Source organism: Colletotrichum acutatum (genome assembly GCF_030867785.1).
Source record: "Colletotrichum acutatum strain CBS 112980 chromosome Unknown BDZ83scaffold_57, whole genome shotgun sequence".
Lineage (NCBI taxonomy): Eukaryota > Fungi > Ascomycota > Sordariomycetes > Glomerellales > Glomerellaceae > Colletotrichum > Colletotrichum acutatum.
In genome coordinates this window covers 70,190-85,869 of record NW_026849051.1, presented here as the reverse complement: position 1 = coordinate 85,869, position 15,680 = coordinate 70,190, and the positions used below count along the sequence as shown (strand labels likewise).

The 15,680-nt window shown below is 53.9% G+C and overlaps 6 protein-coding genes across 6 annotated transcripts; 4 read left to right on the top strand and 2 right to left on the bottom strand.

The window, feature by feature from the left end:
- Positions 1-498: 498 nt before the first annotated feature.
- BDZ83DRAFT_364530 (uncharacterized protein) lies at positions 499-2,335 on the top strand. Its single transcript, XM_060502605.1, has 3 exons — positions 499-660; positions 1,056-1,505; positions 1,554-2,335. Exons 1-3 carry the CDS (start codon positions 622-624, stop codon positions 2,001-2,003), a joined length of 939 nt encoding a protein of 312 aa, XP_060364050.1. The 5' UTR covers positions 499-621; the 3' UTR covers positions 2,004-2,335.
- Positions 2,336-3,662: 1,327 nt separating this feature from the next.
- Positions 3,663-7,034, bottom strand: BDZ83DRAFT_579510 (muts domain V; the record flags this gene model as incomplete). Its single annotated transcript, XM_060505246.1, has 1 exon — positions 3,663-7,034. The coding sequence occupies one exon, from the start codon at positions 7,032-7,034 to the stop codon at positions 3,663-3,665; it is 3,372 nt and encodes a 1,123-aa protein (XP_060364049.1).
- A 444-nt stretch (positions 7,035-7,478) lies between these two features.
- BDZ83DRAFT_752981 (Alpha/Beta hydrolase protein) lies at positions 7,479-8,662 on the bottom strand (the record flags this gene model as incomplete). Its single annotated transcript, XM_060514287.1, has 4 exons — positions 7,479-7,768; positions 7,828-8,095; positions 8,157-8,555; positions 8,606-8,662. The coding sequence occupies 4 exons, from the start codon at positions 8,660-8,662 to the stop codon at positions 7,479-7,481; spliced, it is 1,014 nt and encodes a 337-aa protein (XP_060364048.1).
- An 814-nt stretch (positions 8,663-9,476) lies between these two features.
- Positions 9,477-9,851, top strand: BDZ83DRAFT_752980 (cysteine alpha-hairpin motif superfamily; the record flags this gene model as incomplete). Its single annotated transcript, XM_060514286.1, has 3 exons — positions 9,477-9,501; positions 9,560-9,618; positions 9,711-9,851. 3 exons carry the CDS (start codon positions 9,477-9,479, stop codon positions 9,849-9,851), a joined length of 225 nt encoding a protein of 74 aa, XP_060364047.1.
- A 1,200-nt stretch (positions 9,852-11,051) lies between these two features.
- On the top strand, positions 11,052-12,369 carry BDZ83DRAFT_624334 (uncharacterized protein). The gene is made up of 3 exons (XM_060508437.1): positions 11,052-11,159; positions 11,231-12,239; positions 12,299-12,369. The coding sequence occupies exons 1-3, from the start codon at positions 11,137-11,139 to the stop codon at positions 12,323-12,325; spliced, it is 1,059 nt and encodes a 352-aa protein (XP_060364046.1). The 5' UTR covers positions 11,052-11,136; the 3' UTR covers positions 12,326-12,369.
- Positions 12,370-12,881: 512 nt separating this feature from the next.
- Positions 12,882-13,514, top strand: BDZ83DRAFT_752978 (uncharacterized protein; the record flags this gene model as incomplete). The annotated part of the gene is made up of 1 exon (XM_060514285.1): positions 12,882-13,514. The coding sequence occupies one exon, from the start codon at positions 12,882-12,884 to the stop codon at positions 13,512-13,514; it is 633 nt and encodes a 210-aa protein (XP_060364045.1).
- Between the last annotated feature and the right edge of the window lie 2,166 nt (positions 13,515-15,680).

Below are 15,680 nucleotides of genomic sequence, written 5' to 3'. Positions count from 1 at the left end.
CACACGGTGAGCCATTGCCTGAAAAGCCGCAAGTTCTTGGAGAGAAGCCCTTACTAACGAAGCCAACCTCATAGGACCCAAAAACACACAATAACCCGTCTCTTCCCCGTGGTCTTCAGCATCAACAGCTGATCTCTCAATCTGAGCTCAATCCGTGGTACTTGGTAAGTCATTCACCCTCATCCAGCGAGTGAGGCTTGTCCGTTGCGAAAGGATCGGGGTCGCAAATCGGACGGGAGTCTCAGCATCAAATTGCCGCCGTTCTCCCGGGCCGATGGGCAGTTGGTCGGCGACGACATGTTCAGGCCGGAGGCTTGGGGGTCCGAATTGCCGGTGCCTTCCTCAAAGCAACATTACCTCTTTCCGTCAGGTGACAAGACCGGAACTTGCCTCTGCTCTCTCCACAGGTTTCCTAGCTGTTGAGAAAGTGCCGATATCATAGCTTCCATCATTTATGAAGTTTCTGTCACTGACGAATTCATTTCGCAGGAAAGAGTACCTAAACCTCAAGAACCACCTCTTGCCGGATTTCGATCTCATACCAACGTACCTTCTCCGTTCATTTTGGGACGGCAGGCTTGTTGTTACTATGGATAACATCATTCTTCCCGTCTTTCCGAAATGGCTCCCAGACGTCAGGCAGCTCTTGCTGCTCAAGCCGTGAGTACATCCCCTTTCCTATCTGGAGTCTATGCCCACTCCCTTGGATGGCACAACAGTCGTTGTCGATGCATCCGTTCTTTCGTCGGATGTCCCGAATCATCGACATTCCTCCTCCCATCACAGCCACCCTTTGCTTCCACTGTCCTCCCTTTTGCACTGAGCATTTCGACTTCACTCGTTGGCTTTCATTGCTGGGTGTTGCCCTTCCTCTGTCTGCTGATATTCGAAATATCCGTCGCTCTCTTCCTCCCCTCGTTTTGTGTTTTGGTTACTACGAGCAGACAAGCCTGTCTTCCGTCACACTCGCTCTGTTAAGACCATGGAAAGACGGCTAGTCAGTAACGACTGGCTCTATACATTAATTAGGGGCTACAAATGCTGACTCTGGACAGAACATGGCCGCCGTTGCAGCCCACGAGGCCGACGATGTCATGCCAGTCAAGATCCTCAAAGCATCCAAGACCAAGCAGCTCAAGCCCATCAAGATCGAGAAGTCGTCCACTGTCAAGACCAGCGGCAAGGCCCCTGGCTCCAAGAATCCACCCGACGACCTCAAGCCCTCGGGCAGTCCTGGAATTCCCCTCGTCTGCCTTGTCTGCATGAACGCCCCGCGCTTCTCCGACCTCTCCCATCTTCTGACCCACCTCAGTTCCAAGGGCCACCTTCAGACTCACAACGATGTGAGAATCCGCGCCACTCAGGATCTCGTCGCCGCGGAGAAAGTTGCCACCTACGATAAGTGGTACAAGGACTATGGCATCGAGCGTATGCTTGCAGAGCGCCTCAAGGCCAAGGATGAGAAGGCGAGAGGTATCCCGCGACCTGGACAGGGAGCTTCTCAGGTAGACACCCTATCAAGCAAACAACTTCTCATGTGCTGACTGTGACAGACACTCAAGAGAAAGAAGGCTCGTTCAACCCTAGTCAAGCGTGAGGCTGATGACTCCATGTTTACGCCTCCGCCCACCGGTCGACTTCTTGGCCAGCAGCAGGCCATCACATACTATGGTGACAACGATGATCTGGCCTCGGCCTCGACTCCCACCGATGATGCCATTGAGTGGGGTCCCGATGACTTGGAGTCTGCTCGACTTAAGGGAACTGTCTGGCCGGGCATGGGCATCTTTGATGCCGCCACCCCTGACCAGAAGAAGCAGCGCAACCAGCGCAAGGACGCCTCTGTACTCCGCAAGATGGAGCTTTCGTCCCAGGCGATCACCACCTTGGAGATTGTGGCCAATCTGGACTTGGAGTTCGAGAGAGCTCGTGATGTCTATGATGCACCTTCCGTCGAGGGAAGTCCGGTTAGTCAAAACATATGCCATCAAGTAGAGAAGTAATCCACTGATCATTCAAATCTCTCAAACAGGTCGCCAAGAAGTCTAAACGTCGTCAGAGACGTAGCGGTGCCGCAGAGGAGAATGGCAATGCCTCGGGAGTTGTCGTCAAGGAGGAGCTCGCTGACGAAGCCGCTCATCGTGCAGCTTCTGCATTGGCTATGCAGTTCCAGAATGGTCTCTATAAGCAGGAAGAAGCCTCGGAGGTCGACAGCGAGTCTCTCCCAGAGAAGTTCGATGTCACGAGCGACATCGCTAGCACCGCTGATGGTGACAGCGATACTCTTGGCTACGCTGGTATGGTCGAGCTTGATGAATCTCACAAGGATGTGGAAGGCCCCGACCAGGGTCCTAGCGAGAAGTTCTTCACCGTTACTGGTCACGTTCACGACGTGTTCCAAGGTGGCAGCGGCGCCGGTAAGTTCCTGTAATACATCCGTCTTCCTGCCCACCCACTGACTCCAATTACAGGCACAAAGGTTTCGAGTGCGGTGAAGGATGAGCCTAGGTCCATCCCCGAAAACTCTCATCATGTTAGTAATGTTGTGTATTAACCCTCATGTGCGCAGATTCGACGTCCGCAATCGTATACCCCTCCGGTCGATGAACGCGAACTCGAATCTGAGCATGGCCTCTCCTACTCCGGCTGCAAAGCAGCTTTTACGTCGAATGTTCACAGGAAAGGAAAATAACAATGGTGTACAGGAACACAATATGGCCGGCGCTGACTTCTATGGTGTCAACAACAATAACTTGAACCAGGCCGGAATGACCACTGCCATCAGCATGGACCCCAATATCTACAACACATACCCGATGCCTGACATGTATCACCTCAACCAGGTCTGGGGTAACCCGATGTTGCGCGCCGCCCACCATGGATTCAACCCCATCAATGCCAATCACAACCATCAGCAGATGATGTTTTCTCAGCAGATGCCCATGATGAACACACTCGGCACCGGCCACCATGACCACGCTCAGGGCTCGGGCGTGTACCAGAATGGACATGGGGCCTAGTTGTGCAACTCGATGACATTCCTGTTGGTGACCTGGGTTCATCACAAGCCACCACGGCGGGAAAGTTGGGTATGCGGATCTGGGTGTTCAAAAGACTCTTCATCTGGGTTTCGTTCTTCAGTTTCTTTCTTTTCAAGTAAGTCTGACTTTCTGGCGAAGGCGGAATTGGGCAATGCTGATACCCCACAGTTGTTCGAGTAGATACGCAATCTTCTCCTGCGTTCCTTTACATCGCCAGACCACTTTGGGGCTTGGGGTGACGTGTGGTGAGCTTTCCTCTGGGAACGACTAACTCGCTTGCGGATCCTCGCTCAATGGAGTCAGGGAGGAACACAGGGTAGTTAAGAGGGCGAGGATAGGACACATGCTGCTAGGCTTGCTTGATACTTGCAAGCAAGAAACCATGGGGAATGTGGTGGAACATCCATACGCGGTGGCACTGCAAAGAGCTCCGTCAGGTTTCTAGGACTTTACCCATCGACTTTTTTTTTGTTTCGGGAGGCAAAGAAGGCTATAGATAACGCAGTTTTCGGTCATTCGCAGTCATACCGCGTCAACTAGGCACACCAGACGCACTTTCGAGAAATAACACAAGGATTCATAGTACAGATGTTTACTTTTAATTGTCCATGAGGTGTTTGCTCACAACTGCTCAATGTTTGAGATCAAATGATCAAGCTGATCGGGATTTGTCTCCAGCACTTCTGTGAGAAGACGAGCGGTGCCCCTTAACCTCCGAACCCTTACATCCTGCTCCATCTCGCGCGACCTCTGCGAGGCAACATCAATAACCTTGCGGGGTATACGAGCCAGACGAGCCACATTCAATCCATACGATCTATGCGCAACACCCTCTCCGACTTCGTACAGGAACGTAATCTCTTCATCAGCACCTGCGTCATCATCATCCGCATCGGCGTCGCCCTCCTCCGCCCCGGCTCTGCGGGTAGCGGTGAAGCGCATGTGGACATTCTTGACGAGGCCTTCGCCGATTCCCTCGGCCAGGCGGGCGAGATTCTGGTAGTGCGTGATGAAGAGGGTGAGACACCTATTCTCGCGGACAACGTGGTCGAGGACGGCGTGGGCGATGGCGGCGCCGTCGTGGGTGGAGGTACCTCTGCCCAGCTCGTCGAGGATGACGAGGGAGCGTGGGGTCGCGGCGCGGAGGATGCGCGCCGTCTCCGAGACCTCGACCATGAAGGTCGATTCGCCGGCGGCGAGGTTGTCGCGGGCGCCCATGCGGACGTGGATTGCGTCGGTGAGGGTTAGTGATAAGGCGTCGGCGGGTACGAAGGAGCCTATTTGGGCTAGGAGGACGAGGAGGGCGACGGCGCGGACGAAGGAGGATTTGCCGCCCATGTTGGGGCCCGTGATGAGGTGGGCTAGCGGAGACGGGGAGGCGAGGGTTGTGGTGAAGGGGATGTAGGGGTCTGAGAGGGTGTGTTCTGCGATGGGGTGGCGGCCTTGGGCGATGGAGATCGTGGGTTTGTTTGTGGTGGAGGGGAGGAAGGTTGGTTTGCTGTAGCCCGGGAGGGCGGCGACGCGGGAGAGGGAGAGTAGGCAGTCGAGGGTTGCGAGGGAGGAGACGGCGTCGCGGAGGGGTTGATAGGCGTCTGCTATTGTGCGGAGGAGGGCGGAGAAGGCGGCGTCGCAGGCGGCAGCAAGGGCCTCGCGGTGTTGGTCGCGCTCGGCGATGAGGCGGACGACGACCGGGGTGTGGAAGCGGGAGAGCTTCTTGGTGCCCGAGATTTTGATCCACGAGGCCGGTACGGATTTGAGGTCCGTGTTGGGCACCTCGATGAGGAACTCGATGCCCGAGACAGTGACGTAGTCGACAGGTTTCTTGCGTTTGAGGGAGGCGGCGGCATCGGCGCGGTGCTCGTCGAGGGATTGTTCGACCGAGACGATGCCCATTTTGTGGTCTTCAATGTCTTCTGTTTGTTCTGATTCGCGGAAGAAGTTGTACTTGTCGTCCTTGCGGGCTGCCTCGGGGTTGATCTTGTCGAGGTGGGAGACGACGAGGTCGAGGATCTGGGGAAGGGAGAGGACGGCGGATGCGATAAGGGGGGAGGTAAAGCCCGTTGCCTCGGCTGATTTGACGGTTGGGTATTGCATGGCGATGCGTTGGAGGGTCTGGAGGACGGATAAGAGTTCAGGGCGGGTGCATTTGCCATAGTAGATACGGATGAGGCTGCGCTCGAGATCCGTCTTTGTGCCGGCGAGGAGGGTCTCCAGACGGTCGACCTTTGCAGAGGACTGCTCATCGACGAGCTCCTGGACGGCAGCGACACGTTCCTCGAGGCGGGCGACGTCAAGTAGAGGCCGGCCAACCCATTTGCGGAGGAGACGCTGGCCGAAGCGAGTGGTGGTCTTGTCCAGGGCCCAGAAGAGGGAGCCGCGCTCCGAGTGGTCGGTGGCGTTGCGGTAGACCTCGAGGGCCTCGAGGGTCGTTCCGTTGAGGAGCATGTGCTGGCGCGCGGAGAAACTGGTGAAGTTCTTTGTGAGGTCAAACACGTGCTCGAGGCCATATTCCTTGAGGTGGCTGATCATGGCAGAAAGGCAAATGGTAACAGGCTCGGGGAGGTGGAGGATCCGCTCCAGGAGAGCCGAGGCGTCGGCGTCGGGAGTCTGCTGTAGCTTGTCGGCGTAAAACTGCGTGACGTGAGAATAGGCCTCGGCGGCCATAGTCTTTGTTCGGGGCACGCGCTCGACGCGGCTCCGGTCGCCAAAGACGTTTGTGCTGCTCCCCGAGAGGTGCTGGATGAGCTTGTCCGACCCCTTTGTAAGGTCGCCGACGATGACGAACTCACAAGGCGAGATATGCAGCAGCCGAGTTTCGATTTCGCTGCGCATGAAGCCGTCCTCGAATGTGTCGTAGATGATGTCTCCCGTGGTCGGCTGCACGGCTACTATGCCGACGTCAACCTTCTCGTCAGTGCCTTGCCCCTTGGTGGGAGTCTCGGTGATGCAGAGCAGATAACCGCCCGAAGGAGCGCCACCGTCACCACCCGTCTCGAGTTCGCCATTCTCGTCAATGTAGGTGCCCTTTGTGTAGACGTTGGTCAACTTCCGGACGAACGGTGCGTTGCGGTTGTCGCCCGCCTTCTTCAACGCGGCGGTCTCAATCTGGCGGACCACGCCAACCTTGTGGCCAGCAGCAACGAGGCGCTTGGCGTGGACGGGCAGACGATGTACTGGGATGCTCGCAGAGGCGAACTTTTCCAGATGTGCTTCAGAGGGGTGCTCGTCGTAGCGGTACTTTCCAGGTATGCACACGATGCTGAGCTCTTTGGCGGCGATGCGGGCATCTTCTCCAAAGAATCGGAACTTGTAGCCCACCTCTACGATGAGGACTGTATCCAGATGCTTCCGCTTGATATCGAGGAATTGGATCTCCATGGGAGTGAGCTTCTTGTTTGCTCTTGCACCGCCCTTCTTTGCCTTGGGCGGCGGCGGAGCTTCGTCCTCGTCTTCTTCTCCTTCGCCCTCCTCCTCCTCGGCGGCTTCGTTGTCGTCTTGCCTCCGGCGCCGCCATAGCATGCTGTCCGGATGGCCCAGCTTCTTGACAAACTTCTTGTGTAGCTCCTCCTTGCGCTGCTTCGTGGACGGGTCTTGGTCCTCTTCGTCTTCCTCCTCGTTCACGTCTGAAGCCTGGCTGTAGGCAAAGCGTCCCGTCCTAGAGGAAGCTGCAGATGCCTTGGACTTGGGTTCGGACTCGGCGGCCGGCTTGGCCCCTGGTGTGAAGAAGGAGCTCTTGCCCTGATCCGCAGCAGTCGTCTTGTCGCCCTTGTCACCCTTTACTCTCTTGGTGTTCTTGTCGGGTCCATTGTTGCCCCTATCCGTGTCCTCCTCCAAGGGTCGCTTGCGCGAGGAATCCGGCGACTCGGGCGGGCTCGTTCGTGCTTCGGACTGCGACTTTTGGAAGGCGGCGGCGAGGCCATTGACGGTCTTTGGCTGGAAGAAGTTTGTGAGCGACTGCTGCTTCTTTTCAGGCGGTTTCGATTTGGGCGCCATGTAGAGCCAGAGGTGCTCGTGGGAGCTGGCAGCCTCTTTTGGGGTGTTGGGAGACGATGCGAATGATAGATGGAGAGGTTCGAACGTCGTTGGTGATGTCAATGGGAGGCGACCACCCCCAGATTTCCTTCCATTTGGTCGTCGCGTCTGCCGGGCGAGAGCGCGTTGAGAGGTTGCAGGGGTGCTCCACTCGAGTTTGGAGCTTACAAGGGTCAAAGCCACTACATTTCCAGGGATGGCGCCCCTATCGCTATTTAAACTTTCTTTTTCTCAACGACGCGTTTTCGTTTCAACGGCATTCATTGGCGCGGTTTGTGATCAGTCTACGGACTTATGGTGATATGGGAACTTTCTCGATAAGAGACTATGATTATGTATGAAAAGGTTATAATTTGGGGAGGGGAGTGTGATGAGCTGAGTCATGTTGGCGCCCGTGTAAGTCAACTATGCCGAGTCCTTATGCAATAACCACTCCAGACCAGCCTTTTGATCTCTTTGGTGTTTCTTGCTGAAGTCTGCCTGAGGAAACAGTGCCCAAAAGCCATGAGGTAGACCAGGGTAGACATCCAGTTTGGTTGGTATTCCCGCATCCTTCCAAACCTGCTCCATGATAAGCGTGCAGTCTCGCACCGGATCCAGCCCACAAGCCTGGAAGTAAGTTTTGGGAATGCCACTTAGGTCCGGCGAGATGACAGGATACGCCACCGGGCTTCTCGGGTCCGGCTTGTACATGTCTGGCGCGATGTTATTCTGAGCCTCTAGAGCGCTGATGTCGTATTGTGATGGTTCTTACCTCTGATGAACTCGATCGAGTCTGCGGTCACAACTGGGGCACTGGCATTCTGCTTCAGGCTCAAGAAACGATTTCGGTACGTTTCGGGAACGGTGTCTTCGGCGAGAGCCCCGGAGATGGACGAGAATATGCCCGTCAGCTTTGGCGTCTGTTTCTCGTCGATCCAAAGGCGGTTAACGCCCAAAGCCAAGTCGGCGCCTGCGCTCTCGCCGCCGACAAGAAAGCCTTTCGATAGGTTGATTCCAATGGTCTTCGCGTTATCAACGGTCTGCCCCATGTCAGTCTCATATCTCGGCACAGCCGGGCTTTGCTAGCTGGGTTAGGTCTACCCATTTCACAACATCGAAGCAATCCTGCACGGGGACAGGGAAGGGGTGCTCTGGAGCCAAGCGATAGTCTACATTCACCGCAATGCCACCGAGTGTTGTAAAGAGCTGGCAGAGGGAACCCACGCCCTCCAAGTCGCCAATGACGAACCCGCCACCATGGAACGCTACAAGGACAGGGCAGCCATCGTCAGCGACGACTCTGGGTTTGTGGATGCGAACGGCAATCGATGCCCCGTCTCCCACGGTGATGTGGACGTCTTCTTCCACGTAGGGCAGAGTAGATGGGTCGGGTTTGGCGGCGAGTTTGGCTTCGAGGACGTTGGCCATGATACCTCGAATCTGTTGGATATCCGTGTCCTTGTTCCATGCGCCGACCCTGATTGGGCTCTCGCTTTGAAGCTACGAGAACGGTCAATATTGTGACGCGATGAGCTCGTTTGATGAAGCACCTCTATGAACTCAGCGTTGGGCTCAGCGAGAGCCAGTATTTCCTCAATGGACAACATTGCTGCGGCTTCTAGTTGGCTATGACAGGTAACTCGTTGGCAGCGTAATGCTTTGGTGAAGTTTCCTAAGGGGACAACTACTTTTATGTTTGTTTAGTTTAAAGTTGAGGAAACTCAGTCAAGTCCAACAGTTTCCTAGCCTGCCATACAAATGTCGTAGTGCGTGGAAGTCAGAACGGCGTAAATTCACGCCGACAACCTGCAGATCATTTTCAGCTTCGGCTGTCTTCCTCACTTGTTAATGTACTAATAAGCGAGGATGCGAACAATCCTCCTCATACTAAGGTAGGTGCAGTCACTAGCGGTGGTTAGCGTCACAAAAGCTCCCTTGGTCTGGTGACTATCCGGTGTCCGATATCTCCACTTTCCGGACGGGATCGGAGCCCCGCAACGCGGAACGGTCCCCGTGAAAACGGTACCACGCCGATGGGATTCGCTGACGTCTTTGGTTTCTTTGGATATCACAGCATGCATCGTCTCAAACCTCAGGGAAAAACAAGTAGGCCGTGCCGCCGTACGTAGAAATACACGAGATTATGAGATATATTTGATCTTGATGAGAAAACTCACGAATTAAAGGATGCGCGAGATGACCACCAACACACGTGACTATTTGAAGGCGTGATTGGGGTCATGGCGCCGAAGTCTCCCGAAAATTAGAGTGACTGACAAATGCGACAGCTGTGGTGAGGTCAGTCAGCGAAAAAAAAAAAGTGGTTCGATCAAGACCACGTCAATAGCCATCCTTTCCGCCCATCCAAACCTTTGTCGCAAACCACCCACCGAACAGCTCGACACTCGCTTCGTTTTCAAAATGGCATCCCAAGCTGCTGCTCTTCGTAAGGAATAAAGCCCTTCATTTTGTATTGCGCAATGGCTAACAATTCCCGCCCGCAGCCTCAATCGCCACCCCGGCCGCTGCGCCGGCTGCTAGCCAGGAAACTTCCAAGCCGAAGGTGCGCAAAGAACCCTCTCTCTTAACATGGCCACTACGATGACCGTCATACGACGAACGTTGAATACTGACGAGCCAACCCGGTTATTGTAGCCCTGCTGCGTGTGCAAGGACGAGAAGGCCAAGCGCGACGAGTGCATGCTCTTCTCCAACGCCGCCGACCCGTCCAAGGACTGCCTTTCCACGATCGACCAGTACCGAGCTTGCATGAAGGGATTCGGCTTCACTGTATAAGCACCACGACGAGGGAGGAAGAAAAGGGCATAATAGGACGAATCCATGCGACGATAGTTGTGTGTACAGTAACGAAACAAGCATACTTCATCTGGCGTTGGGGAATAGAGAAATCATTTCGACTCTTCTAAGCCTTGTTTGCCTGCGATCCTGGTCCTTGGAGCATCTGCGTAGAAGCCTAGACGGGTTCTAGGGGTTGAACGCTGCATATCTCGGTTACTCAATTCGCAGGGTCTTTCGTACACTTTGCTTCATTACACTCTTTCACGGGAGAAGTATGGAGATAATGCCCAGAGAAAGGGATTAGCTTACTTGTCAACAGCATTATCCCGAACTGTTGTCGCTGTTGCACAAGAAGAAGAACCTTGGCCGCTGTGCTCGTCGTGCACATGTAATGTCAGCGAAGTTGCGACAGACTCAGCGACAGACTTAGCAGGTTGAGTCGGCTGGAAGATGGAGGGGAGAGGGGGAAGCTATCATTTGGTTGCGATTGGTGCGGCGATCATATGGCATTATGGCACTGGCTGTGGGCTCTGGGTGCGCGAGAATTGCTCAGCCAATGTACTCACCCTCAAGGTTCGAAAGGGGTGGGAGGCTTGGAGGGTAGGTAAGGTGCCTCACTGAGGGCTGTGGATGGATATGAATGGCGCCACATGCGGTACGCCATCGCTGTCTCCCATGGTTATCTACGATTCCGTGCGATTGAAGGCTTGACCCCATATAGGGGGGTCCAGGACCATTCCTGTCACCAACGGAGGCAGGCGCCTCACAGGCTTGTGAGGTCAGGTCAAAGTCCCGTTTGGCGGGATGGTTAGAAGCGAGCCTTATCGGCGGTAGGCTCGTCCTCACCAGGGTCAAGGTTCGATTCCCAGCATGTGCACCAGAGATGTAGCCCCCAGTTCAGCACCGGGGGGGGTGAACTCTTTTGTCATTTTGTAGCTTTTTTCCAATATACGATTACGATCTTCAGAAATATGATTTCTTCTGAAAGAGACCTCCAAAAAATGCGTATAAGCAATTGATTTGGGCGTGCGTTTTGTAAACCATCATCAACGGATTGGAAATGGTGATATTGGGACTGCTCACCTTGGTCGGATCGGTGAGTGTCGGTGGGTCGGGTCTACCTCGGATGCAGATTGCAGATTGCAGGGATGAGCCACATTCCACACCAGGGACCCCACCAGATTTTTTTCTCTGCGATAATGGCTTTGGCCTGCAACTCTTATCGCATCTCAAAAATTCCCATTTTCCATCACCACCGGTCGGCACCCGTCACAACGCAAAGATGGGTCTGGCACAGGCGAAGACGTGAGGCTCACTGTTTCCGTGCGACTTTTTCTCTCCTCTCTGAGTAACTAACAAAAAATCCTAATTTCTAGTCGCCGGAAAATCGGCAAGGATCCCAATAACACGAAATGGACCAAGGACCTCGACTCCTTTGGCCAGAAGATCCTGCGATCACAGGGTTGGGAGCCCGGCCAGTACCTCGGTGCAAAAGACGCCGCGCACGCGGTGCACCACACAGCGGCCAATGCCTCCTTCATCCGCGTCGCCCTCAAGGACGACATGCTCGGTCTCGGTTTCAAGCAGGCAAGGGATGACAGGGTCACCGGCATGGACGTCTTCTCCGACCTCCTGGGACGCCTGAACGGCAAGTCCACCGAGGTCATAGCCAAGGAGCAGGAGGCCCGCACGGCGCTGAAGAGCACGCTGTACTGCGACAACAAGTTTGGACCCATGCGCTTCGTCAGCGGCGGGTTCCTCGTCGGCGACAAGATCAAGGAGGAACCCACGGCCGAGGCGAAGGAGAAGGACGACAGCGACAGTGACGACGTCAAGATGGAGGATGCCCCCGCGACTGCCGAATCGAGCAAAAAGTCAAAGAAACGCAAGGCCGAGGAGACGAGCGAAGACGATTCATCCTCTTCTGAGGACGAGAAGGCGAAGAAGAAGCGGAGGAAGGAAGAAAAGAAGGAAAAGAAGGAGAAGAAGCGCAGCAAATCAAAGTCTGCGGCTAAGGAGGATGCTTCCGAAGATACCCAGGACGAGACGGCGGAGAAGAAGGCGAAAAAGGACAAGAAGAAGAGCAAAAAGGCCAAGAAAGAGGCCGCCGACAACAGCGACGAAGACGAATCGTCCGACGACAAGTCTTCAAAGAAGAAGCGCAAGGGCGAGACGGATGCCGAGAAGGCTGCGAGGAAAGAGGAGAAGAAGCGTCGCAAGGAAGAGAAGCGCGCGAAGAAGGCGGCGGCAGCGTCAGCATCAGCGTCAACGACACCGACGGCCAGTGGTACGTCGACGCCGGTGCTCAGAGGCCACCACGCCGTGAGGTCACGGTGGATTGCACAGAAGAGGATGGCGACTATGGATGACAAAGCATTGAATGCGGTACGTTTTGGTGTTGCTTGAACGTTCTTGGTGCGAATGTTTACTGACGTGTGTTACAGATTTTTATGGTCAAATCGCAATCTTGATAGAGTAGCAAGTATTAGACAGTTAATGACACTTTTCGGGCGCTTTTCTTCCCTTCGCATTTGCATTTTCCTTATGCGATCTCAGTACTTGAGCTACTTACTAAACTACTTGGTCAAGCTGCGCCCCTCTGTCGCTTCCGATAGCATTGGCTGTTTTTCGATCTATTCGCCTACACAGCAACATATCACGGTTATTTTGTGTTGCACAAAAGACGTCGCATAATTTATTCGAATCAACCCAGCCGAATGGCGCAAACTTGGCTTCTGGGCAAAATGAAGTCAATGAGTCCAACCAAGGACCAAGGCCCGCTTCATCGTCGCCCGGCTTATGAAGGATTCGGAGGCCGCCGAGCCAAGTTACCGGCACGAAGTTGCCGCTTCGCATTCGAATCTCACATAAGTACCTTTGAACCATATGCTCCTGGTGCTCCACCACCAACTTCTTCATTACATATAAATTGTTCACAAAAAAGCATCCATTCGAAAGCTTTAGCCAGCGAAGAACTTGAAACAAAAGTCGTTTACTTACAACGAAGTGGGGAGCTCGATTAGAGATATGACTTCAACTCCAACGCCAATTCAACAACCAGAGCCTGTAGCAAGCAGCCATGGACCTAAATCGAGTACCGCAGCGCCCCCGACAACGAAGCCAGACACTCCCAATACTGCCCGAAGACAATACGTCGATGACCTCATGCCGTCCGAAAACTATTTCGCAACCTGGTACTGTCTCAACCTGGCAGCACTAGCGACAATCGGTAGCCTCTCTGTGAGGCCATCACCGTCCGGCGACGAAGACGCCAAGCTCCTCCTCGCCATCCCCGCCACGTTCTTCTTCTTCATCACAGGGGCCGGCGTGTTCATTATGACGTACGGCGTCTGGCCCCGTACGGGCCATCAGCGAATCCTGAGCAGTATCCTGGGCTTCACTGCCACGCTCATCTACGGGATCACGGTCCCGAGCTGGACTGTTGGCGTCGGGCAGACTCTGGGACGGGCGTTCTGCCTGCTGAGCGGGTTCCACGTCGGGTTCTGGATTGAGGGGTTGACGGGGCTCATGGGACTGGTTCTCAAGGCCCTCAGGAACTCGAGGGAGGAGCCTCTGCCGAGGAAGACTCGTACTGTTGGTGGCGAGGATGCGGCCAAGGCTGAGCCCTCCTCTTCGTCCGGCGCGGCTCAGAACCTTTGAGATCTCAAGGTTGGACGAACCATCCAGGCGTCTTCAGGCTCACGCAAGGTTGGGATGCGGCTGGATTAAGTTTGTGGAAGAGACCATCGCGGTTACCCGTACGTATAATGCAGGTTTCCTCTCGGTTGTAGAGCGAGTCAAAGCGGGATGGCCTACATCATCTTTCTCCACAACCATTCTGGCGAGCACAATATATCCAAGCAGGTCTTGCTGTTCGTGTACCAGAGTCCACCAATTCATATCACTTCACTACAAATCTTTGGATGCTAGACTCAGGGCTCACGCTGCGTATCAGCCCTTTGAGCGTAACAATGCCTCAAGAGCGATACGCCACGACTCCACGCCCCACTTCAAACATGGGAGATAATAAATCCCCCTACCCACCTCCCTTGACAATGAAGGAACCACCCAAACCTTCGACCGAGCAAGTCGAGTCAAAGAAGGAAATAGCCTAACGATTGTTATGCGCGCTCGCTATCAACATCTCGAGCTGGGTCGTCTTGGCGGCCCTCGGCAGCGAGCACTGCACGCTTACGCCGGGCGAGATCTCTTGTATCTGCGGTATTTTCACGATTATCGCATTCGTCATCTCGTACATTGTTCTCTTGTCATTTTGGACGAAAGAACAGGAAGAAAAACCCAGCGTCGTGACAGCTAGCGTGTTGGGTTACGGTATCGCGACAGCCTACTCCTTCATCACCGGGCCTTGGCACAACGACCTGTCCAGGTTTTCCTACCAGTTCTCCGGTCTTTATCTCGGTGTTCTCGTCGAATCGGCCACGGGAGTGTGCAACAAACTATCGTCGGCCATGGCAAAGAACTCTGGTACATCGAAGCCTATATTTCAACAGAAGGCTGCCTGAAGGTTCGGTGGTTGAATGCACCGTCTTCGTCTTGGAGAACCTTTGGGAACGAAGCATAGCTTTCCGGTTGCGGAGGGACTCTGGAACAACACCGGGCTCTAATGGAAGTTGACAAAGAGGCAACTTGAATGAATCTCGGAAATTTGAGAGGCTTGCGCGTCACGAGCAGGTTTCGGACAACAAAAAACGACCGACTGTCATCATCTGCCCTGATTTGTCTGGCTGTCTATCTCGGCGTACCCTGATATAAACACATCGATACATCTTCCAACGAATTATTCTTTCCAAGGGCTTGGAGGTGGTTTTAAAAACATGGCTATGTTGTTGCCGAGGTGCCTGCTTGCCCGACCAACCTCACTTAATCCCGGCATCACGTTCTTCATGTGGTTGACAACAAGCTCTTAAGCAGTTAGTTCTCTTGAACTAGGTACATCACGGCTTTGAATTTCCCAAGGTCGGACGAAATAGTGTGGTATTTCTAGTCTTAGTCCTCAATCAAGAAGCAAGTTTACTAAAATGATGGTATTTCGTGGCTAGTATCTACGGACGAATGTGAACTTTGTGATGTCAGCCTAATGATTCATCCTTGACACCCATACCTCTCACCGCCCAGCCTCACGCACACCGCTCACCACCCACCACCTCACCCTCTATAATTATCAAAAGGAAGGCATTCTATCACCAAGGCCTGTGACGTAGCGGGGAATGTCACTTAAATGGGAATGGCCCCGCACTCATAGGTCCCGGGTTCGAGTCCCGTCTGTTTCTTGTAAAAATCCTTGCATCGTTACACCTGAGGCTGGTAAGAGTCTCCTCGGATCTTTCGTAGGCTCCCTATTATTAGGGAGCCGAGCTTTTTGCATTTGTTTTTGCAAGTTAATAGTCCAATGGAATGGATAGCCGGCCTTCGCCCTCAAGGTCGTTGTGGATGATAAATAGCCCAGATAATCACTTGGTAGTGTATGACTGGAGTCTACACGGATGTTCAACTTTCTCATGACCTATTGTCCATATTCCAAATACATGGCCGCGAAGAAGATCGAGTCAACGTCCCATAGCGAATCACTTTCGAGTCTACCGAGTCCATTGAAAAGTTAAGTTGAACCCTTTGGCACCTGTGCTTTGTTTTTGACCGCGCCTCTTCGGGCCATCTTGAATTCGAGATTCTTGGAGTAGACTGGACCGCGAAGATTTATCTTCGAACACATCTTCCAGGCTGTACTCTTAATCATACCTTAGATCTCATCCTGTAAGCGTTATATCAGGGTCTGGCATACTACGTCGTAAGCAACTGATCAGGAGG